The sequence below is a fragment of the Athene cunicularia genome (assembly GCF_003259725.1).
Source record: "Athene cunicularia isolate RWA chromosome Z unlocalized genomic scaffold, athCun1 chrZ_part1, whole genome shotgun sequence".
Classification (NCBI taxonomy): domain Eukaryota; kingdom Metazoa; phylum Chordata; class Aves; order Strigiformes; family Strigidae; genus Athene; species Athene cunicularia.
In genome coordinates, this window is record NW_020799142.1 from 11,906,999 (window position 1) to 11,930,708 (window position 23,710).

Below are 23,710 nucleotides of genomic sequence, written 5' to 3' on the forward strand. Positions count from 1 at the left end.
TCAAGTGACCTGAGCCTTCTGGAGGAGGCAGGGTGAGAAAACCACTGCCAAAGGCATAAATTGGAAGAAAACAGGATCAAGCTTTGAGAGATCTGCTGGTTCTGCAGCACTGTCCCAAGAAATGAGGGACTGTGGTTTGTGCAGTCAAACTTCATTACTGCATGTAAAAGCAATAGAAGCTCTATGACCACAGTTTTTCAAATCAGTCCTGTAGTGCAGATAATGCTTTAACACACCGGGAAGAAGGTAACAATGCAAACTTGTTTCACAGTTACAAAACAAACTACACTGTTTGTATAAACAGTCCCTACAGAAGTAGAATTGCTCAAGGACATTTTAAACTGGTGCTGGTGAATGTGATCTATCCTCAAATTCCACTAACAAGTCCAGTCTTTATAATGATACTCAGACACTGATCCTAAATACCAGAAGACAACAACATGGCAAAATAAGACTGCTGTGATACATGGAATGATGAGACATACTTATGCCTTCTAACCATGTATTGATTTTCTGTATTCCAAGGAAAATATTTAAGGACTTCAGACAAGGAAGAAAAGGGGGCATGGGAAGACTGTATACAGATTTAAGGATAACTACCTCTGAAGGCACAGTCCCAGGAAGCATAATTATGTCTTAAACACACTCTTTTACCTTCCACTCAAGAAGTCTCAATTTACAGTTTGTTTCAGTAACTTGACAAGTCCCAGACTACTGTCACAGTTTAGCATTCTAAACCTGGACTGCTTCCTTGGGTAATACATGAAGGCAGAGTTGCCTACAGTACTACTGCAGCTGAGTTATGATATTATGAAAAAAAATCAAGTAAATGACAGAATAGTATCCTGAAGAGGTGAAGTTTAGCTGAGGTTGCTTACCAATTAATTACTTTAAGCTTCAAACTATTGCATTTGCAGTTATTCATATAAAAAGTAAAAAAAAATTATTTTACTGGGCAGTTGATTCTGAGTCATCCCAGGAAACAGAAAAGTGTCTGCAATTTCTGCCCTCCCCAGTTTCTGTTAACCTGCGGATTTTTCTCCTTCAAAAAGGAATATAATATATATTTAAAATGGTAACATGTTTGTTCTGATGCATTGTTTAGAAATCAAATTTGTACGCTAAGACATTACATAAACCCCATGTATTTCTATCATCTAACGAAAGTGTACAAAACCCAAGACTTCGGGTTGGTTTTTACTCCTCATAATAAATGTGTAATTTTTTTTCAAAGAGTCTTCCAGCTATGTTTGAAAGAAGAGAAATATTTTTCAGTTTTGTTTGTATTCCAATATAAACTATTTGCATTTCCCACTGCTAACAAGAAATTACAATCATGATGTTCCACACTTAAGAGAAAGTATGGAACATATCTGTGTTCATCCACAAGTTACAAGACTTCTGTTTAATAAACACCAAATACAGTATTTAAGATTTCATTATTCTCACATATACAGCAAATATTCAAGTCCATCTTATTTCCTTTATAAAAGCATCTTGATCCAATTTTATTAAAGACAGTATTCTTAAAAAAATTCAAATATATAGTACATTTGTTTCTGTACATGTATGTGCAAGATGTCCTGATGAAAATTTGAATCTGGAATCCTACAAGCTTCACCATTTACACGTCCTTTGGTGACCACAACTTTGTATCACATTATGTAAGTACCATCTTTGTAGTATTTCATGGATTCTAGTTGCTGAGTCATTGCAAGGACATCCTGAAATCCTGTACTGAGTCCAGACATGTGCTGAAAATAAGCTTCCTTTTCCACTTGGACAGTTAGGTTGTTTACACCAGCATCTTTCAGAATCGCTGTAACCTGAATAGAACAGTATGGTTAACATTAGTATTACACTTCGTATGCATCGCACAGTAACTTGCAGTATTCTGGCTCTGAAATACTATAGATTAGAAAAATATCATCATAAAGAATTCAATTTTCTGGAAAGTAAAGACTAGCTTCAGAGGGTACTGGTTTGCAACTTCTGCATAACAGGTAGTTCTCAGTGTCTTGCAGAAGGAAATAAGTATCTTTTTAAGGAAAAGAAGAACTCAAGGCAGACAGATATTAGTAAGCCAGTCATAAATCCACAATTAGCATCCAGGAGATGTTTACTGCCTGTTTTCCAGCACGAAATCCACCTCCTCCTCCTTTTCTCAGAGCAGATGTAGTGTCACTTTCAACAGTGATAAAAGTGCCCCCCCATTTTTTTTTGTTTTAGCAGACGTTTCAGCAAACAACTCTTTCTACAACCAATTCCAAGCTAGCAGACAAGAGGAAATACAGCATTAGAGACCAGCTCTGAGACATTAACTAACAGCTACAAAAATAATGACAAACATCAGCTTCAAAATTCAGTCTACAACTGAAAAAGAGCCACAGAGTAAGAAATTAAGACATTAAGGTCTAAAAACCTTGCATCTTACCTGCTGTACAATTCTCTGTTCTGTCACATCTGATACCACTTGCACATGTATTGTACCTGCCACAACACTTGCAGAGTGACACCAAAAATGAGGATCTCTGTAGGATATGACTCCCTCTATTTTTTGAATCTGTAAAAAATTAAATTACAACAATTAATTTAAGAACTCACTTTAAACTTGTGTATGTACATGGATACTGGTGGCAAATATTTTACAGGGTAACAAAGCTGTATAGCAAAGCAACTTTTCCAGCTAAGCTGTATTCAGAAATATGTGGTACTGGAAGGTCACCTTGCTACTACTATCAAAAATTAGAAACCAGATCAAACTAAGTGAAAAACTTAGCAGAGTGCAATGCTAAACAAGGTGAGAAAAAAAATAATTTAGCGTACGGATCACAGTAACATCAATGGACAGACCAACCAGAAAGCTGGCTGGGCATTCAGCCATTTCAAGGGCATTTGTACCTTACTGTCCAGGATAAGCAGCTGTTTAGTTATCACAGCTGGGCTTAATTCAGAGACATAATTATATCTTCCCAAAATTTATCACTTTTAAAAATTTCATGTTTGTACTGGGTCTGGCTGGAGTGGACTGAACTTCTTTCACGGTTGCCAGTAAGGTGCTGTTTTGAATTTTTGCCTAAAGGAGTTTTGAATTTTTACCTAAACGAGAACACATCAATATTTTGGCTATTGCTGAACAGTGCTTGGGCCCTATCAAGGCTTTCTCTTTTTCCCAGTCTGCCCTTATCCCATATAGTAGGCTGGGGGTGAGCAGGAACTGGGGAGGGGAAGCAGTTGGGATGGCTGACCCAAGTCGGCCAGAGGGATATTACATGCCATATTATGCCATGCTCAGCAGCAAAAACTGGGGTAGAGGAAGAAGGGAGTTTTTTGGCTTCCAAGGTGGCTGTTGCTTGGAGAGTGGCTGGGCATCAGTCTGCTTGTGGAACACAGTGCACTGCATCCCATCTGTTAAACTGCCTTTATACTGTTCCCAGATTTTTGTTGGTTTTGCTCTTCTTTTCCTCTCCTGTCCCACAGGCAGTGGTGGTAGTAAAGGGGGGAGCAAGCAAGTTGCTGTGTGGATGTGTGGCTGCTGGCTGGGGTCAACCTACAGAAAGCATATTGTTTTACTGTGATGTACTTTTCAAAATGCTTTTCCTATTATCTTTTACTGAATTGCTCTTTGATTGTTTTCAAACAGTACTTTCTTCTTCCTCAGTCCCCCAGAATTGCTGTCTTCCCTCATCAGAAGATGAAACCCACTCTGCATCTCACTTTCACTCTCCCAGCCAATTTCCCTTTATTCTTTTCTTTCTCATGCAGGCAAGAACACATCTACCCCTCTACTAAGTGACAGGACACCAACAGGATAGTCTTCCTTCTTTAATCAGATATCCTTCCTTGCTGCCTCTTGTTGATGGCTTCATCAAAGAACATGAAACTAGTTCTCGGACAGAGTTCTCCACACCAAGATCTGCACTATGATTCTGGGCAGGAACTTCAAATGAACCAAAAGTGAAGACTAAGTACCTCAAAATATATACCATACTGCGTCAGAGAGGAAGATAATGGACTAGAATAAAAAAATCAGAAAAAACAGCAATTTTTTTGCCATCTCACCTACTGCGAATCAGCATGCCCTTCATGATATGGGCAGATAAGAAAACCTGACAGGCTCAAGATATAATTCTGTAATCTGAACTGTACACATCAAGTTTAACAAGGCTGCAAGCCTTTGGTAATTGCTACATTACTTTCTCAGTACTACGTACCTTTTCCATACTGTTACCATACTTGCTTGAAATCATGGGCTACCCATAAAAGCAAAAAAATACTACAGGTTTTTTAGTTACAAACCAACTTTAATCAGTGGAACTCCTAATCCTGTCACATAGAAGTTGTCTAAGACAATGGAAGCTGTCAAACTGAACTACTTGAGTTTAATAATTATTAAAAACAGTCATAGCTTTGTATGTTTGTGTATGAAAAGATTTAGTATTGCAGTTCTGACCTTTTCTAAAGCAGCATGCAGATCTTTCTCCTGTTCTGGAGGTATCCTCAACAAAAGCACTTGACAGGCATCTTTCAATAGGGGGATAACACTAAGAAAAATCAAGGTAGCAATAAAAAGAGAGCAGAGTGGATCAGCTATGAGCCATCCAAATCGCTGAATAAATATTGTGGATACGATAACACCAACACTGCCAAGGGTGTCTGCTAACACATGCAGAAACACACCTGAAAACAAAATAAACTGAATGATTAAGTTGAACAGTACTGTTTAAAATGTATGTATATGTTCAATAGTGGAAACACAGCTGAGTTTATTAAATATGATAAACACTCCTCAAGCTAAACAGAGGCAACTATCTGCCTAACCTGATGCAAAATTAAATAAAACATTTAGTTTTTCTGATGTTTAATTACAAATCAATGTAAAAAACCATTTTTACTCAGTGCAATGATCTAGGTAGGTGTTTACAGATTAACTCAAATGTGAATAGTCTTTAAATTGTTAATGAGATTTGTACTATACAGCATATTCTTTTAATTCTGTATAGAGAGACTCACTGATCCTTAACAGAGGATAAAAACATCAGTGTAAATGCACTGGTCTGCTAATGTGGACAGATATTAATGTATCTGGTTTTTATATGCCAACTCTGCTCCAAATTTGTATGAAGATTGCCTATCTGCTACTGCTTTCATGGTGGGTAGCATTCTCAATGTATTTTTCCAAATGGGCACAGAAAAATAATCTAATAATTTGTAAGATTAATGCTAGTTAAGTGTCAGCATTTGGAAAAATACTGAAATAGCTAAGAGTGTGGGCAGACTTCATAAAATTGCCAGACAACAGAACAGCCAGTTGAATTAGGATGTAAAATAACCAGTGAAATATGAGACTATTTACTAAAATGCTTATGCTCTTACAAGGTTACACAAAAAACTCATTCCCTTATAGATTTTTTTTTATAAGCAAGGCAGTTGATAAATAACTACTTTCTAACTACTAGGGAAAAAATTCTAAGAGGTAGCTATGCGGAAATTTTATATATATTGCCCTTCTTGGTTAGCTTCTGATTTTAGATTTGGAAAAGAAATTTTCATCTTTTCCACCTTATCTTCTGAATCACAAACAGAAGCATATTTTAGATTTCTGGTTTGCGTTTGTTCTTCTCCCTCTTATACCCTCCCACAGTGTTTTTACAACCAGCTGTCACGTGATACCTAGAAGCATGCTAACCTTCATAGATAGAGACCTTGTACTTTTCATCTCCACTGGGAACTTAAAAATGAGGACTTCAAGCTTATTCAATAAGATTCACAATGACTGTTTATTAATGTTACTGAAGACTGTAGATTAATGCTTTTTATTGGTCCTTAGGTATTACCCACATCTCAGAAAGCCATGCAAAGAAACATTTCAAGTTATGTTTCTTCAAGTTAAACTCATCAATGAAGAAACAGTGACCAATCAATGCACATTACATTATACGACTGTCAGATCACTTCCAGAGAGCAATTTTAAGAATGATGCATAGTACTGTGTCTGATTCTTCAAAGTCTGCTGCAAATCACATATACCATTTAAAATTCAATAATCTGTACTTGCCTCTCATGTTGGTATTCATGCCTCCTCCAGAAGACCCGTGGGAATGTCCATGGTTGTGCCCGTGGTCATTGTGGGAATGGCTGTGCCCATGGCTGTGGCTGTGCCCATGGTGAGAATGGCTGTGATCGAGTGACTGACAACCTCCCCGAGAAGCCCCATGGGAGTGTGCGTGGCTAAAGGCACAGATACCAACAAGGTTTACGATCAGCCCTCCAACAGAGACTGGCTGTGAGAAGAAGAAAGTCTTTAAGTTTCACTACATCTTCCCAGGTGTTCAAGTTTATTTTCTGGAACATGGTAATAAAAAATACTGTGCACCTAATTAAGGAAAATTTATCATCATGTGTAAGCATTAATATCAACAGAAGGATTATTCTGATATGGATTCCTCATCATATTCCTTTCAATATACAAGCTGTTTTCAAAGGAGTTTTCCAATTCTATTCCTCCCAACTTCCCCAAAATCCCACCCAACAACCACGATCAAAATGCAAAACCCAGTATCCAGAAACCATGACAAGATAGCAAATTCAGTTTTAAGGAGGAGTGATTGATTGTATTTACTCTGAAAAAGAAATAAAGTGGTTTGAATATAGGCGCTGCTTTAATTGGTAAAAAAAAAAAAAGAGTATCTAGGACACACATTTAAAATTGTACTTAGGCCAGCAACTACTGCTTTGTTGGCTGAGCTATGCTTTTTATCTGTCTGCCTATTTTGCTACTCTCTTGAAAAATCAGCAAAGCATACGAGTATTTACAGTTAATAAAGGAGTTAATCAAGTGCTATTTGGGGGTTACTTGGCTATGCAGACTGTGCTCCTATAGAGGGGGTAACCCCTGCTGTCTCAAGAAACATCAATAGTGAAAATGGAGCAAATATTGAAGATTAAAAAGAAAAAAAAATTAATCAGGCCTAGATTCCAGCAATACACATTTCTAATTGTGCCTACATAAAAATCTTTCTCTGAAGAGAGCAGGAGAGCACAAATTCGTGCGCATGTTTGAGCAAAACCAAGTGAAGTTGGAAATGTTATAAAGGCAGGCTTGGATTTGCAGAATTTCATAATAAAAATTTAGTTTGAGGAAAATGAACTACTGCATTTGAAAGAAAGGGATGGAAGCTTGAAAATTTAAGTGGGAAGCCCCTGAATAGGATGTGGCAGGTAGAGATACACAGGTGTAGTTAAGATTAGCTATGCATAGCTTCATGACTGTTTATGCCATAGTAACACACTCAGCATAATGTTATGAATTCTGGCTGATTTCTGAGGTTTCTCAGGGACAAATACAAAATCTTTTCTGTAATAACTGACACTGGAATACAAATTATTTCCTTACTCTTTTTTATTGTAGAGGACCATCATCTAAAAAGATTAGAGCTGTAACATCTTAGAAAAAAATTCAAATTCGCCCCTAAATATTTTTGTATTTTAAAACCAGATGTAGTTTAGATTTTAAAATTAGAGTGTGTTAAAAAGTCAAGGCAGTTTAGATCTTGAGCATGCAATTTTAATTTCCTTTTTTTTTTTTTTTTAAATTAAAACAAACATAAATGAACTATTAACTGCCAAACAATATTCAAGCAGAATGACAAAACTTACAGTTAGCATATTTGTATCTATGTCTGGAGGATCCACTAGTCTGGCCACTGATTCAATAAAGACAAAGAAAGCAATTACCATCAAAAAGAGGCCATTAATAAATCCTGAGAGAATTTCTACACGTCCATACCTGAAAGCAAACATATGTATGTTTGAGAGTGAAGAACAGGTACTCTGAAAAAATTTCAAATGTCTAACAAATAAAGTTACGATACATTTAATAAATCATTAAGATTGCTTTTTTTTCCTCAATGCCATAAAATCATGCCTTAATTTCTGGGTTATTTACTTCTGACCCAGAGGTAGCTAATTTGCACCTGTCCAAACACCAACAGTATAAAGCCATAATAATGTAAGTATATTTTACATATATACACTACACATTTAGGGCTTCAAACTGCTAAATTGCTGTGCAATTTAACTATACAAATTTTGATTATGTCAGCAGAATTGAAATCCTCATATAAACACTAACTTTCAACAAATATTTTTGCATGAACACAAATGGAACAGAAACCCAAAGAAGCATGCACCATTAAAACATGCCAAACATATCTTTATAGCAGGACATTTTGAAAATGAGCAAGTAGAATAATTTTTGGATAGTCCTTAAAGAACCTAACATACATACCCATAGGAAAATATGCGAGTTGCTTTCCATCTTGTCATCAGGGCTGCAAAAAGCCCCATCACTAATGCAGAACAATCAAAAAGCATGTGAAATCCATCAGATATAAGACCAAGGCTATTGGTCCATACTCCATAAAAAAGCTCCACAAAAGTGAAAGCCTAAAATGAAAGAGAGTTTGAACTTTAGCTTGAAGATTAACTTGTAATTTAATGTCTTGGTAGTTAGGAGGAAACTCTTTTCACTGGACACTTGATGGTTTTCAAAGGTATTGTTCAAAGTATTTCTAGACCATTTCCTCTCTCTTCCAATGAAACAGAAGTGATCCATGCCAAGTCTATGAAGAGACTTTTGAACCTACCATCCCAAAAGTCTTAGACCTAAGAGAACAACCCTCTACAGGAGTAAATTTTACTTTAAAATTCTAAATGAAAACTTATGTTTTGCAGACAAGATTTTAACCATTTTGTCATTAAACAATGTAACAACTTTGATCTGATCTATTATTAGTGTAAAAGCAATGCTGGCTATACATCTGTTCCGTAAAAATGTTCTTCACCAACTAGCTGTTTAGATCTTAAGAATTAATTTTGAGAAGAGGACACAAGAAAACATTTTTAATACATACATTTTCCCCTCTATGATTTACTATTATTAATTGGTCTGTCTATACAGTTTATTTTCTATCTTTCATATTCCATAACGGTATTCCTCAAAGTTATCATGGATACTTCAAGTTTCTCCCCCTATTTTCTTGGATAATAGCCAAAGACAAAGACATCTTTTAAAATCAGGTTCTATCAACCTTGCTTACTGCATAATCTTTTCATATTTGAGAAAGAGACAAATTAGAAATAAAACCATTTGCAAAAATAACACTAATCAATTCCACATTTAATATTTTGTTGTCCCCATCCTTGAAGGTCTTGCTAGTTTCAGCTCATCTGCTTGTATCATTGAGATACCTTGATCTTAACCATACCACTATACAAGTATTTACTTACTGGTATAAGAGTCACACATAGAACCAGTGCTACACTGTGACAACAAACCAAAACTAAATGCCATTTACTGTAAGATTAGCATAACAATATTCTATTTTAACATTCCATCCAATGAAAGCATTCTATCAAGGGTCAGTTTAAAAACAATCAATCATGGGAACCTTTTAAAGAATAACTCTTCTTCCTGTATTATGTATGTACTGTGACTGGGTTTGAAACACAATCCACGCACTTACCAGATTTAGGCACAAGAAATAGAAGATCTGCCTAGAATCATACTCCTCAAGGATTTGTTTCAGTGAGTCCTTAATAAACCGGGGTAATGACTGAGAGCTCTGCTGTAATGCATCACCCATGAAGTTATAGAGTGGAGTGCCTTCAGGGGAATAGCCAATAAGGGTACCCTTCTGCCCTTTCCTGGAGGGGGATGATAGGATATTGGCAGCTGCAAGAAAAGCATTGAAGTTTTTGTTGCTGTTTGTAAGCTTCACAGCTATTTCATAATGTATTTTATCAGCAATCAAAGTTTACACAAAATCTGCAGGCAGAAAAGTGACTGTCAACTTCATCTTGAGGTTTATAATTAGATTTCATTGCTATGTAAGATTAGATCATTACTTCTACAACAAATCTGTTACATTCTTTTTTTTTTTTTGAGACAAACAGTAAAAGAGCACAAAGTTACAAGCCTTTTTTACTCAAAACAATCCATAAAAGCTCATCCAAAACAATTCTCCACATATCTGTTTTCTGATTGGTTTCTCAGTTACACAAACAATAGATTTATTAAAAGATAAATAAGATTACGTACACAGAATGAAGAAGACAGCACTCACTACCACCCCTCCAGAAAGAACATGCTCTGTGCTTTCATGGTGTGGTGGCTTGTTCATAGCTCGAAGCTGGTCTGTTATTGGATGTGTCCAAAAGTTGCCGAAAAGCAATGCACTAATAAAAATAAGAAAGGATCCATATCGAGCACATGTGGAAGCTTCCATCTTGACAGAGCATATGGACTCCACGTAGAAATCCAGGATCACAACAAAAAAGATGACTGTTATGAAAGGCATGATGAGAGAAGACCAAGACTCTACTTTACTCTGCAACAAAAAACACCATTTCAAACAGGTCTGTTCACCATTACATGCAGTTGTATATACAGCATTAAGACTAGTTCACTTCTATTTCAAATGTTTTCATCAATCGATCCAAACATAAATACTTTTATACTTTCAATGTATCACATAACACCAACATTCCAGCTATGGAAAGACACATATAACTAATATGCACATTACAGCTCCTTATTCTAGATACTTTCATATGCAATGCCACGTTTGCAACGGTCTACTCTTCCAAAGCATGCAGGCATAGCAAACATGTCTTTAAATTACAATAATCTACTCCTCAGGAATAGAAAAGTCCTGTATTTATAGTCATTAATACTTGTGCAATGTTATATATGAATCCAGGATACAATACCTGAGCTAGAAAGATGAAATAAAATTATCACAGAGGAAATTAAGGCATCACACAGATGCACATCAAAGTATAGAAGAAAAATTTTAAACAGAGCTTACTACAAAAAGTAAAGATGGAAACTCTGGTCATTTTAAATGTATTTTAAAGGAAAGATTTAAATTGCACTTCACAAGCAGAAGCATTACAAAAAATAATTTATTTTTGTACTTGCTATCTTACCTCTGTTGTCAGAGAGAGGACAATAACCCATGGGCACAACAGAAGGACGGAAACAATATGAGACAAAGCTTGAAGACGCTTGGCTCCACCTACATCTACAGATAGTTTTCGGGAAGCCATGTGAAAACCAACCTTACAGCACAGTGCCAGTACCAGAAGCAGTACTCCTCCCTGGAAACACAGAGGGATTCTGTTAGCATTTCTTAAGAGCCAAATACCTCACTCAAGACAAAGTGACACTTACATGAAAAAAGATGAATGTGCTTTCCTTATCAACAAAAGCCAAAGACAGGATGTTTCCTGTTAATTGTTACTAAAAAAGTAACATAGCATACATGGTTATACCTCAGCACTATTCACAACAGCCTAAGATGACTTGGTTTAAAGCTCTCTGTAGTGTTCACTGGTATGCAGCAGAAGCGAATTGATCCTGAACAGCATACGAGGGAAAAGAGAAATCATGAAAAACTCAGTTTCCCATCTTCCATTATTAAGTAAGTTTTGTCAGTAAACCCCAAAAGCGTCAAGGCTTGGCCTCTAAGTCTTTCATAACCTTTTAATTTACTTATATTTAATCACACTGTATTTCTTCACAATATTTTTTTCAAAATTTGTCTATAAATTAATCATAAGGTACACACACATCATCTCACCTCCCTTAGATCACACTTGCTTTGCACACAGTTAAGTAGTCTAACATTTGACTTATTTTTATATTCATACTCTCTCAGCTGCTCCATACTTTTTTTCCTGTTTTAGTCCTCAATGCAGCCACAGTACAAGACTAAGCTAACAGAACAACTCAATCAGTCAGGTCAATCCCGTACAGTAAGACTTTGCTACTCAGTTATTCATGCCAATTATAATGGGACTATTGAGAATATCAGAATCTGTGTCTTCAAATGCATGCATCTAATGTAAACAAAAGACCGACGAAAGATAAAGAAGCAGCAACAAAACACAGATTCTAAAAGTGAGCAAGAAATGGCTTGTATGCAAAGCACTATAAACATCCAGACATGGATGACAGAATACTTCAAGATAATTTTAATGAGACTTTTTAGGTTACACAGTACAGCAAAGTCCTTATCAACTACAGAAGTCAAATATTGTATGCTTTGGCTTGCTGTATTGAAGCTGATCATATTCAATCATGATGTAAATATTACATGCTAGTTCAGGTCCAATATGGGGTGGGGATGTTGAACTTTTTGGTTTTGATTTAGGCTTGGATTAGCTCTGAGCTGGTGAACTTCTTACCTACAAAACTTAGGATAAATATTAACCTACCAAAATACAAGTTATTTACCTTGTGATCTGCAACACCCAAGAAAGCAATGATTGTATACAGAACATGGGTAAGAGCACTGTCATGATGCCCTTCAGCTAAATAAAAAAATTAAGGAAGAGTTTCACTTGATTTTTTAAAAAAAAAAAACAAATAACAGGTAGAGGTAGCAGAAGACCACATTAAGCTGAAAAAAGCAAACTGAGCTTTAAGGTTTGTAAAGGTTCTAAAATCTAGGAAAGATGAAAATATTTCCACAGAAAGTAAATAGTTAAAAATATGGGGAAGGGAAGAGTATTTTAAAACATGAGAACAGTCACTATTAAATACTGCACAGCAGTCATGATTCAGGATTTATATTAACTCTGGCAATCAGACTTCAAAAATATACTCAACAGCATTAAATATTAGGTCTATTTTCACTAAAAGCACTAAACCCATGAGGTGTCTAAAATATGACCTATATCTTCCCAGTTTCTATGTATTTAAACTTTAGAAAACAAAGAGTTACTGACAAACACAATGCAGCAAGTACAAAAATAATGACAACTTTTGGAAAACTGTTAGAGGGCACTTTAACAATGAATTTACTCACTGAAAGCTCAGTGGATTAATTGATACTATTCCTGGATACAGCATTTGCATCTGAATTCCATGCTTTCATCCTTCCTTAAGAAAGTTTACTTGCACGTTGCTTGTTTTTACTGCCCACCTTAATATACCACTTTTTGCCAGCACACTTCACTATGATGAGACAACCTGTTGAAAACTTACTTCAGAATCCCTTCCCATTTAACTCGGTGGCTTTGAAAGCATGCTAGCTAGCTTCCATTTGTAGCTTAAAGTCCACTGCTGTTGGAAGTTACTGTTGCAGGCTACTTCACATCACTTTTCAGCCTAGCAGATGATCTGAGATGACCACATTTGCAAAAGCAAGACAATCTTTAAGCCACTCTCCATGATATCTGAAAAGTCACTGCAGTCAGGTGAAGTCCCCAGTGACTGGAAAAGGGAAACATTGCACCCATTTTTAAAAAGGGCAGAAAGGAGGACTCTGGGAACTACCGACCTGTCAGCCTCACCTCTGCGCTTGGGAAGACCATGGAACAGATCCTCCTAGAAGCTGTGCTGAGGCACATGGAGGACAGGGAGGTGATTTGGGACAGCCAGCATGGCTTCACCAGGGGCAAGTCCTGCCTGACCAACCTAGTGGCCTTCTGTGATGGAATGACTACATCAGTGGACAGGGAAGAGCTACAGATGTCATCTATCTGGGCTTCTGTAAGGCCTTTGACATGGTCCCTGACAACATCCTTCTCTCTAAATTGGAGAAATTTCATGGGTGGACTCTTCAATGGATTAGGAATTGGCTTGATAGTCACATCCACAGGGAAGTGGTCAACAGCTCACTGTCCAGGTGGAAATCAGTGGAGAGTGGTGTCCCTCAGGGGTCTGTACTGGGATCAGTACCATATATCTTCATCAGTGACAGAGACAGTGGGAATGAGTGCACCCTCAGCAACTCTGCAGGTAACACCAAGCTGAGTGGTGTGGTTGATACACCTGAGGAATGGGATATCATCCAGAGGGACTTGGACAAGAAGTGGGCCCATGTGAACCTCATGAAGTTCCTGCTCCTGGGTTGTGGCAAGCCCTGGTATCAATACAGGCTGGGGTATGAAGGGATTGAGAGTAGCCCTGTGGAGAAGGACTTGGGGGTACTGGTGGATGAAAAGCAAGACATGAGCCAGCAATGTGCACCTGAAGCCCAGGAAGCCAACTATATCCTGGCCTGCATTAAAAGAAGCATGGCCAGCAGGTCAAGGGAGGTGATTCTGCCCCTCTGCTCTGGTCAGACCCCACCTGGAGCACTGCATCCAGATCTGCAGTCCTCAGCACACAAAGACATGGACCTGTTGGACCAGGTCCAGAGGTGGCCACAAAAATGATGAGGGAGATGGAACACTTCTCCTGTGAGGACAGGCTGGGGTTTTAAGCCTGGAGGAGACAAGGCTGAGGGGAGACCTTATCGTGGCCTTTCAACACTTGAAGGGCGTTTACAACAAAGATGGGGACAGACTTTTCAGTAGGGCCTGTAGCGATAGGTAATGGTTTTAAACTAGAAGAGGGTAGGTTCAGACTAGATGTAAGGAAGACTTTTTTTACACTGAGGGCCGTGAAACACTGCAACAGGCTGCCCAGCGAGGTGGTGTTACAGGTGAGTTTCTGAGAGACATCTCAAATCAGAGAGATATATTGGGTCACTGCCTGCTGCCATCCTGGACAGCTCAAAGGGGTCTCACTTAGGGTCACTCTTTATAGGATCACAAGATGATTGAGTTTGGTCAGTAGATTTTCTGGCCATAGAATTTCGGCCATAATTCTTGTCAGGTAATTCTGGTACCTTCCAGGGCAGGCTAAGATCCAGGCCACAGGCGTTATAGATATAGTTCCTAGGCAACAGGAGTTCCAGGTATGGTTAGGGAGCACCTAGTTCCAACTCATTATACTTGTACACAAGAAAGTGCCAGATCATCCTAGCTTGCTGCACTTGTAACCAAGACCATAGCACAGTGTTAGCTGGTCCTGACATTGCAATATAGCCCAAGGGGTCTGCACTACCACAGGTGGTAGACAACCCATTCCTGGAAACAGTCGAGGTCAGGTTGGACAGAGCTCTGAGTAACCTTATCTAATTGAAGATGTCCCTGATCATTGCAGGGCGGAGGGTTAGACTACATAACCATTCTGTGATTCTATGAATCTTTCTGGACACATGGAAAAGACTGCCAGCCAGACTGTCAACCATTTACTGCATACACTTAGGAGAGCTGACTAAAAAGCTTCTAGCAATTTTAAGTAGTCTGATATGTGCAAATGGTCAGGGAGCCTTTAACTACAACTTGAAATCTATAGCTGTGTTCTAAGTTATCGAAGCAAGCAATGCCATTCATTCAGCTGTAAATACCAGTATTTAGATGTAAAAGTAAAATCTTCTGCTGTAATAGTCTCAAAAGGTAAGACTCCTATCAAGAAAAATACAAGCATATTTAATTCAGTGCACTCAGCTCCACAATCTCTCTACTCCAGTAATAACAGGCACTTGATTCTACACATAGCAAGAAAGGATACGGTGTTCTGCTATTTTAGCCATGAGGTCATCATTATCAAAAAGCAGTAAACAGACGACAGCTACGATGAAAAACGCAGCACCTCTTGTCTGTAAAAAAAACAAAACAACACAACAAAAAGCCCCAAATATTTTTATAATGTGCTGTACCAGATTGATGTAAAAAAATTCAGGAAATCAGTCCCCTTCCTCGCTCCTTCCTGATCAGTTAAGCATTTTAGTTCAGTAAGAAAAACATGAGGAAAAAAACATTTTCTTTTAAAAAGTGACCTTGACTATATAATTTTATATTTATTCCAGTTTTCAGATTTACCAGATAATTCAGGGCAAATCACCACTGTAAGAAGCTAGAAGCCTGTTTCTTATGAACTTCAAGTGTGGTTGCTTCCTTCTTCATGGTGTGTTTCTGCCTGCCAGAATGCACTGCTACATAAGCCTGATGATTTATTCTTTTGTAGCATCAAGGAGCTATAAATAGTATCTAGTGGACAAACTAGAATTTTGTCTCAGGGGAGGTAAGGGCTAGGGAGGGCACTGTGCAAGAGCTCTGAGAAAGCAGAGCCCTGCAGTGCTTTTGTGGAGAAGGGACAAAGGTAGCTATGAATTCCCAGCTCCCAGAGCTTTTCACTACCCTGACTTAAGACACTGTAATTTTGCTATTCATCATCTTGGCAAGACGCTGAGCTCCACAGCTAAAAAATACTATTACAATTCATCTTGCAAAGCCAAATATAGCTATCATGTTCTTGTTTTGGGAAGTCAGCTGACTTCTCTTTGCCACAGTTCACTTCATAAAGCTGAAACATTCGAGGACAGGGCCATCACTCCCTTGTTTTTGCTGCCTTAGACATGCAGCTTAACTGCCAAGCATGGCCCACTGAGATAAATCACAGAATGATAAAGAACCCCTTTGAAGTTCCACATCTACCCTTTGGGTGGTTGGCTGAAGAAAAATATTTGTCTTCTAGATGAAGAGCTTCATGTTGGATGCCCTAAGCATCTCAATTTGAGGGGGGTGGGTACAGAGCATCAGAGCTGACAACTGTGCTATTCACTGTAAGGCCAGCCTAAAAGTGATCAGGGAACTCCAGCAACAGTTAAGAGACAGAGATTTCAAAACTGCCAGCCTGAGGGTCACCAAAGCCAGACTTTCTCTTACACAGCAAGTACTCTAGCTTCAGGTATGTAACATCATAAAGTACATTCATCCAGCTGTCACTGGTTTTGCGTTAAAGTGGCCAAGACTGCTAGGTGCTGGGATGAGCTCATTCCATTTAGGGCTGATGAGGCATAGTTAAAGAACATCTTGCGAAAATGTGTGCAATGGGACTTAGGCAAAGGGTGTCTCAAGTACAGATCTTTGATTAAGTGAAAGCCTGGGCCCATTCAGCACATATAGGCTCATGCAGACATTGAAGTACTTAAAGAACATTTTGGCAGAAAAAAACAAAATATGTGAAAAGCTACAGACATTGAAGAGGCTGGGCCCGGAGACTGTATTGCTGGATTTCAGTGCCTAAAGACCAGGACCACTATATGCACATATGTCCTTTTGTCAGTTTGAACCCAGAATCCCCTTACAAAGAATTCTTAGGTGCAAAAATCATTCTCCAGGTTCTTTTCCACCTACTAACAGAAAAAATTCTCAGGTATCTGCCATGGATGTCTCACAGCTTCACTTGCTGTTTCTCTCTTAATGTCATATTTATTATTTCAAGTAGTATCTCTTATAATTTCACCACTAATTGAATTTAAAAATAAACATTTTCTATGAACACAGGTATGACACAGTTCCGGGTAAAGAAGTAATTGAATTTATAGCATTCAGTATCTTTTACATTTGGTAAAATAAATTTTTAAATACCTTTGCTGGTCCTCCACCTGAGCTTGTGAACAAGACACTAAGGAGTGACAGCACAACCACATCACTGTGCTCAAACAGCAACAATGTCCTATAAAAAAGTGAAATAAAGACTTATGTCCACTTAAAAGTTTAGCTCGCAAGCTAGATACATACTCTTTCAGCTAAAACAATGACACAGCAAACAAAGATTTATCCTGTAATTTCAAGAGCAAATTCAAAATTCAAAAGACAAATGAAAATCTCTTCACCTTCACCAGCAATAGAGCTAGCTGTGGACAGCAAGGCATATCACAAAACAAAAAGCTTCATAACCCAAGAAACAGATTAAAATTATTCATTTATAGATTGCTTTATATTGTAGGAACACAAGAAGATACTAACTTGCTCAAGACAGAATTATTATTCCATTACAATAACTCATCTAAACCAAAGTTTCTGGCTCCCAGAAAAAAAGAGGTCCTGTTCTGTTCTATTACATCCTGTTTATTGAGATGTCAGTGAGGTATCTCCTTCAGATAGCAAAGGCTGACTAACAAGCTATACTGACAGCTTTCCAGAAGAGAGCATGAAAGTAATAATTGCTGTCAAGTTTACCAAACGCTTTTGCCATTCTCCACATAGCAATACAACCTGCTAGGGCCCCTGTTACTGGTTCTGTTTGGGAAGAATGCCATCATCCAGGAAGGCACTACACTATTGAGAAATCCTATCATTCTCAGGTATGCCTACAGCTGTGTAAAGGATAAAACTTCCAATTTCATAAAACGTATGGTTTAAGGCTTTACCTTCCTCTCTTCAATGAAAAAGATGCTTTTAAATTGTGCTGGTTTTGGCTGGGATAGAGCTAATTTTCTTCATAGTAGCTGGTAGGGGGCTATGTTTCAGAGTTTTACTGGAAACAGTGTTGAAAATAGAGGGATGTTTTCATTATTTCTGAGCAGTGCTTACTCAGAGTCGAAGTCTTTTCTGCTTCTCACCCCATCCCACCAGTGAGTAGACTGGGGGTGCATCAGAAGTTGAGAGAGGACACAGCTGGGACAGCTGATCTCAACTGACCAAGGGATATTCCATACCATATGGCATTGTGCTCAGCATATAAAGCTGGGGGAAGAAGCGGGAAGGGGGGGATGTTCAGAGTGATGGTGTTTTGTCTTCCCAAGTAACCATAAGGTGTGATGGAGCCCTGCTTTCCTGGAGATGCCTGAATATCTGCCTGCCAATGGGAAGTGGTGAACTAATTCCTTGTTTTGCTTTGCTTGTGTGCATGGTTTTTGATTTACCTATTAAACTGTCTTTATCTCAACCCATGAATAGTCTCACTTTCACCCTTCGGATTCTCTCTCCTATCCCACCAGAGGGGAGTGAGTGAGCAGCTGGGTGGGGCTTAGTTGCTGGCTGGAGTTAAATCACAACACTAATACATTAACTGCAGTTTTTGGAAGTCTAATGTTACTCTCTTATAGTTACTCAATCAGTACTGCTAACAAACAGCACAACTGATTTTACTCTGAGTATATGCACTTAATGCTACCCAATTACAACACAGCACAGGCATATGACTAGATAAAGCAGTGCCCTGTGACAAATGCAGAAACTGATTCTATAGTCAACTGGCAGAGCAATACAAGCTGCTATCACTAGCTGTCAGGCTATGGACTTCAAACAGTTAAATAAACAATTGGAGTTACATTAATGTGACACTAGGGAAAGCATGAAAGTCACAGTCAGTGATCTTGCATCACTCATATCAATAGTTAAAGCACTATCAAGAACTGCACTGGCATCTTGTTGAAGAATGAATGAAGAAAATTACAAGTTCTACAGAAAATTATAGGAAGCTTTTTCCAAGCACAATGGAGTTCATAGGAAAAAGCACAGAGATCCATTTAAAATTTTAAAAATAAGCCCATGATGCCATCCTCTGGCTTAACGGACACAAAACGAAAGACAAAGGAGCAAGACAGCGAAAGATCACAAAAATTAGCTTAAAAATAGAAAACATTCCTTACAGTAAGTACATATTTACCTCAGTGGTCCACAAAGAGTAAGGCCAAAAAACCACAAGAGTGAAATGATACATCCCACAACAGCATGCTTAAAAATTTTGATCCACTACAAAAGAAAGATATTTCATTAATATTTTCCCCACAGTATCAAAATAAACAGCCCATTATCAGCATTCTCACAGTAACTGTAGAGATAGAGGGGAAAACATATGCTCTGCAAGTTCTGCAAAATTCATAGCATGATTATCTTTACTACTCTGCCAGTCAACTAAGGTTTGTTTGGACATACTATGAACCAGAACTATTTATTTCTTTTCTACCACAGTACTAAATTCTGCAGTATAGTCTGAGATGTCTTTAACAAAAAGTCTGCAAAAAACCACTGAAAAAAATCCATTTACCTGTCAAAGATGCTGTTTATTCTGTAATCTATTGTATATTTCTGATAAACATATATAGAACTAGATAAGACATCCAAGATAAAGAGCCTAAGACCTTAAGTGTGTATGTGTTAAATTCTTTCTTCAGGAAGCAGGTTATAATTCATCTATTCAATACATTATTATCTGTAAAGGCAAGTTTTTTAAGATAAGTCATTCATTTTGGAAATATATTAGACAAGGCAAACTGCCTGTGACAAACCATGACACCACATGCTCAAAATGCAGAATTTAAAAATTTTTAGCAATAGTGAAACCATAAATGGACAGATTTTTCCCAACACAAGTCAATGATGGAATTTATTCCTGTTCATACTTCAAAATTCTGCTATACGTATATAATCATGAAAGCAGTTGACATTAGAAACACTTCTGAGGCTATCCTTCAGATTCTCTCTACTTAGTACATACACCGATTACATTGTGTGTGGATCAAATTTTTGGGCACACAACTAACATAAAACCAAGTGAATATGGAGCAGGTGAAGAAAATCTATTTCTCAAAACAGCAGGTTCCAACCTGGCCCTACTTGGCTATCTTGGGATACTGGGAACTAAACACAGGTCTGAGGTGCATAGACGAGCCCCTCATCACAACATACCACACAAATCCACTCTTTTGGCATGGGGGCTATCACTGGAGCTCTTCAACACTTGTTCAGCCTTTGTTCTCCTTTCATTTTTGACAAGAGCCACATTGTCAAGAATGTCTACAAAGATGTGAATCACTACTATATACATCAACTCACCTGACGCTTGGTTACCACTTTTCCAGAAGAAAATGGCTTTTGAAACAAAAGCATAAAAGATGCAGATCTGTTAAAAGAAGGAAGTTTTCTCTATTAGTGTATTAGAAGTAATTTTTTTTTATTCAAACCAGCTCTAACTAGGTCTTTCACATCAGGCTCGGTTCACAAAACAGCTTTTTCTACATTTTTCATTAAAAGGCCACACTGACCACACTTACTGGTTTTATTTCCCCTGCTGCATTACATGTGTTAGATACCAGTACAAAGCTGATGAAAAGTAAACTTCAGTTCTGGCCAATTTTAAATGCAAGTTCTCCAGAGAACAGCTAATGAGATGTTTAGCTGTGATCTACAAAAATACAAATAACTGATCTCAGAAGTTATGAGGAGAAATAATACTATGTTTTTTATTAACAGGATACATACACCCAAAGGCTTATTCATATACAGAATGCCAAATATGGTCTTATTAGAAATGGTAAGAAACATCATGCATCTTCCTCAACTGGGATCCACAGTAAATGATGGGGAAAAAAACAATATGCTGCTTGGTAACATGCCAAGTGATAAGCCCAGAAATATAAACAAATTTGAAGCTAAGGGGAAAAATAAGGTTCCAACTCTGCCAAGTTTGTCACAGAAATGCTCCTCCATGTCGTATCAGGTAAACATGCAGCAGGACTGTGTCTGCAAAAGTTGTTTCTGTCTATTTGCTATCAGTTTCTACTTCAGTTCTAAATCGAGGAAAAATAACAATTGAAGCTCACAAGCACTACAGGAACACACGTTGTAGGAAAAGAGCTTGTCTTCTATACCTTTCTTAGGAAAATCTGGACAGGCCTGATTCTCCTATGATCAGTAGTGTCATACAATGATCAGTTTTAAGTTAACAAAATCACAAGTTTCACAGGGGTAGAGTAGTCCTACAGAGAGATGTGGATAGAGCTGCACAATCACCAACCATATGAAATTTAAAAAGAGCAAGTGCCAGATTCTTCACCTGGGGATGGCGTGCTCCTGGTCTTATGTACAAATTGGGGGATGAGAGGCTGGAGAGAAGCCCTGCAGAAAGAGATCTGGTGATCTAGGTTGATGGCAAGTTGAATATGAGTCAGCAGTGTGCCCTGGCAGCCAAAAGGGCCAGACATGTCCTGGGGCACATCAAACACAGCATAGCCATTCAGTCCAGAGAGGTGACTGTCCCCCTCTACACTGCACTGGTACAGCCCCACCTCGAGTACTGTGTGCACTTTGGGTTGCCTCAATATAAGAAGGACATCAAACTGGTAGAGTGTGTCCAGAAGAGGACAACAAAGATGGTGAAAGGTCTTGAGAGCAAGACTTAGGAGGAACGGCTGAAGTCACTTGGCTTGTTCAGCTTGGAGAAGGCTGAGGGTTGACCTCACTGCAGCCTACAATTGTCCTCAAGGTGGGCATCAGAAGGGGAGGTGCTGATCTCCTCTCTCTAGTGACCAGTGAGAGGACATGAGGAGATGGGATGAAGTTGTGTCAGGGGAACTTCGGGCTGGGCATAAGGAAAAGGTTCTTCATAGAGAGGGTGGCCAGTCATCAGAACAGGCTCCCCAGGGAAGTGGTCACAGCCCCAAGCCTGTCAGAGTTCAAGGAGCATCTGGATGATGCTCTTAGTCATATGGTTTAGTTTAGGTAGCCCTGTGAGGAGAAGGGAGTTGGACTCAATGATCCTTATGGATCCCTTTCAGCTTGAAATATTTTATGATTCTGAAATCACGGTGAGCAAAGATATGAAGGAAAAACACTATTAGAGTATTTCCTGGATCCACTCATGCCTTCTCCTCTTCAACTGATCAATAATAATATAATGCAGGGTATAATTTTGACACTAACAAAGAACACCATAGAAAAAGTGTGTCATAAATGCAGTGGATAAGGCTTCGCCCCCTGCACACTCACCCCAGCTGCACTATAAAGATAAACTGCACGAGGTGGACTGCTTTCAGAAGATCATAGGACTCAAAGAGCCCCACTGCTTTCAAGAACTTGGTGAAGCACAGCAGTACAATGTACCGAGTCAGCCTGCAAAAGGAGAGAGGGCAGTCTGCAACTGTGACCACACACATGCTGCCACAGCTGTCTGGGCACAGGCCCCACCGCACCCCAGAGACAGGCCACATCAGGTGTGGGTCCCGCACCCACTACACCCCAGGTCCAGGCCACCCCAGACCCTGGACAGAGATCCCACCACAACCTGGAGACAGGTCCTGCTGCCCTCTGGGCCCCTCTGCACTCCAGTCTGGGACTCGTCTAAATGGGGAGGCAAGCCACCCTGGGCCCAGGCCACGTCAAATGCTGGAGCCAGGCGAGCCAGGAGCTGAGTCCCACCACGGGCCCAGGAGCCACATCCCACTGCTCCCTGCAGCAAGGCCAGCTGGGCCTGGGATTCCCCCAACCCCGGGCCACCCCAAGCACCTGATTCAGGTCCTGCTGCACCCCTGGGCTACCAAGAGCCCCGAAGCAAGGGACATGCCGGACCTCGGGCCCCACCCCTCCCGGGACACTGTGACCCTCAGATTCAGGTCCCACCACACCTCACGCAATCCCAGATCCAGGTGCCGCTGTACCCCTGGCCACCTCGAACTCCACAGTCAGGTCCCGTAACTCCCCGTGCCACCCTGAGCCCCGGAACGAGGTCCTGCTACACCCCGGACCATCCCGTGTCACCCCGGAGCCAGGAACCCACCAAACCTCAGGCCACGGTAAGCCCCATATCCAGGTCCCGCCACACCCTGGGCCACCTCGGGCCATCTGGAAACCAGGGACCCGATGCCCCCCCAGAGGGCACCCCAAGCCCCTGATCCATGTCATGTTGTACCCTGGACCACTCTGATCCTCTGAAGCAGGTCCTTCCACACTCCGGACCACCCCAAGTCCCACATCCACTCCCTGCCGCACCCTGGCCCGTCCCGTGTCACCCCAGAGCCAGGCCCGAGATACTCCGGGCCACCCCGAGTCCCAGGATCCAGCTCCCACCGCAGCACAGCCACCCCGGGTCACCCCGAGCCCCATATAGAGGTTCCGCTACACCCCGGACCCTCCCGTGTCACTCCGGAGTCAGGGACCCGCCACTCTGAGCCCCGGAGCCATGTTCTGCTGCACCCGAGGCAACCCGAGTCCCAGAGGCAGGTCCCGCCATAGTCGGGGATCAGGTCCCGCTGCACTCCAGGCCACCGTGACCCCTAGATCCACCTCCCGCTGCACAACC

General features: G+C 39.8%; 1 protein-coding gene across 1 annotated transcript; it reads right to left on the reverse strand.

The window, feature by feature from the left end:
* Nucleotides 1-1,376: 1,376 nt before the first annotated feature.
* SLC30A5 (solute carrier family 30 member 5) lies at nt 1,377-23,645 on the reverse strand. The gene is made up of 15 exons (XM_026865576.1): nt 22,402-23,645; nt 20,470-20,536; nt 19,301-19,386; nt 17,275-17,362; nt 15,413-15,500; nt 12,302-12,378; nt 10,993-11,163; nt 10,103-10,391; nt 9,528-9,736; nt 8,291-8,448; nt 7,660-7,789; nt 6,059-6,284; nt 4,454-4,680; nt 2,435-2,563; nt 1,377-1,826 (listed from the first exon to the last, which is right to left on the reverse strand). Exons 1-15 carry the CDS (start codon nt 22,620-22,622, stop codon nt 1,656-1,658), a joined length of 2,337 nt encoding a protein of 778 aa, XP_026721377.1. The 5' UTR covers nt 22,623-23,645; the 3' UTR covers nt 1,377-1,655.
* Between the last annotated feature and the right edge of the window lie 65 nt (nt 23,646-23,710).

Bases quoted from the DNA above. Each gene is read 5' to 3' on its own strand.
- SLC30A5 (XM_026865576.1), bottom strand. From the start codon at position 22,622: ATGTGGCCTGTCTCTGGGGTGCGGTGGGGCCTGTGCCCAGACAGCTGT. The intron at 19,387-20,469 runs GTGAGTTGATGT...TTTCTTTTGTAG, and splicing joins AAGTGGTAACCAAGCGTCAG to TGGATCAAAATTTTTAAGCA. The intron at 10,392-10,992 runs GTAAGATAGCAA...TTTTTGTTGCAG, and splicing joins TCCTCTCTCTGACAACAGAG to AGTAAAGTAGAGTCTTGGTC.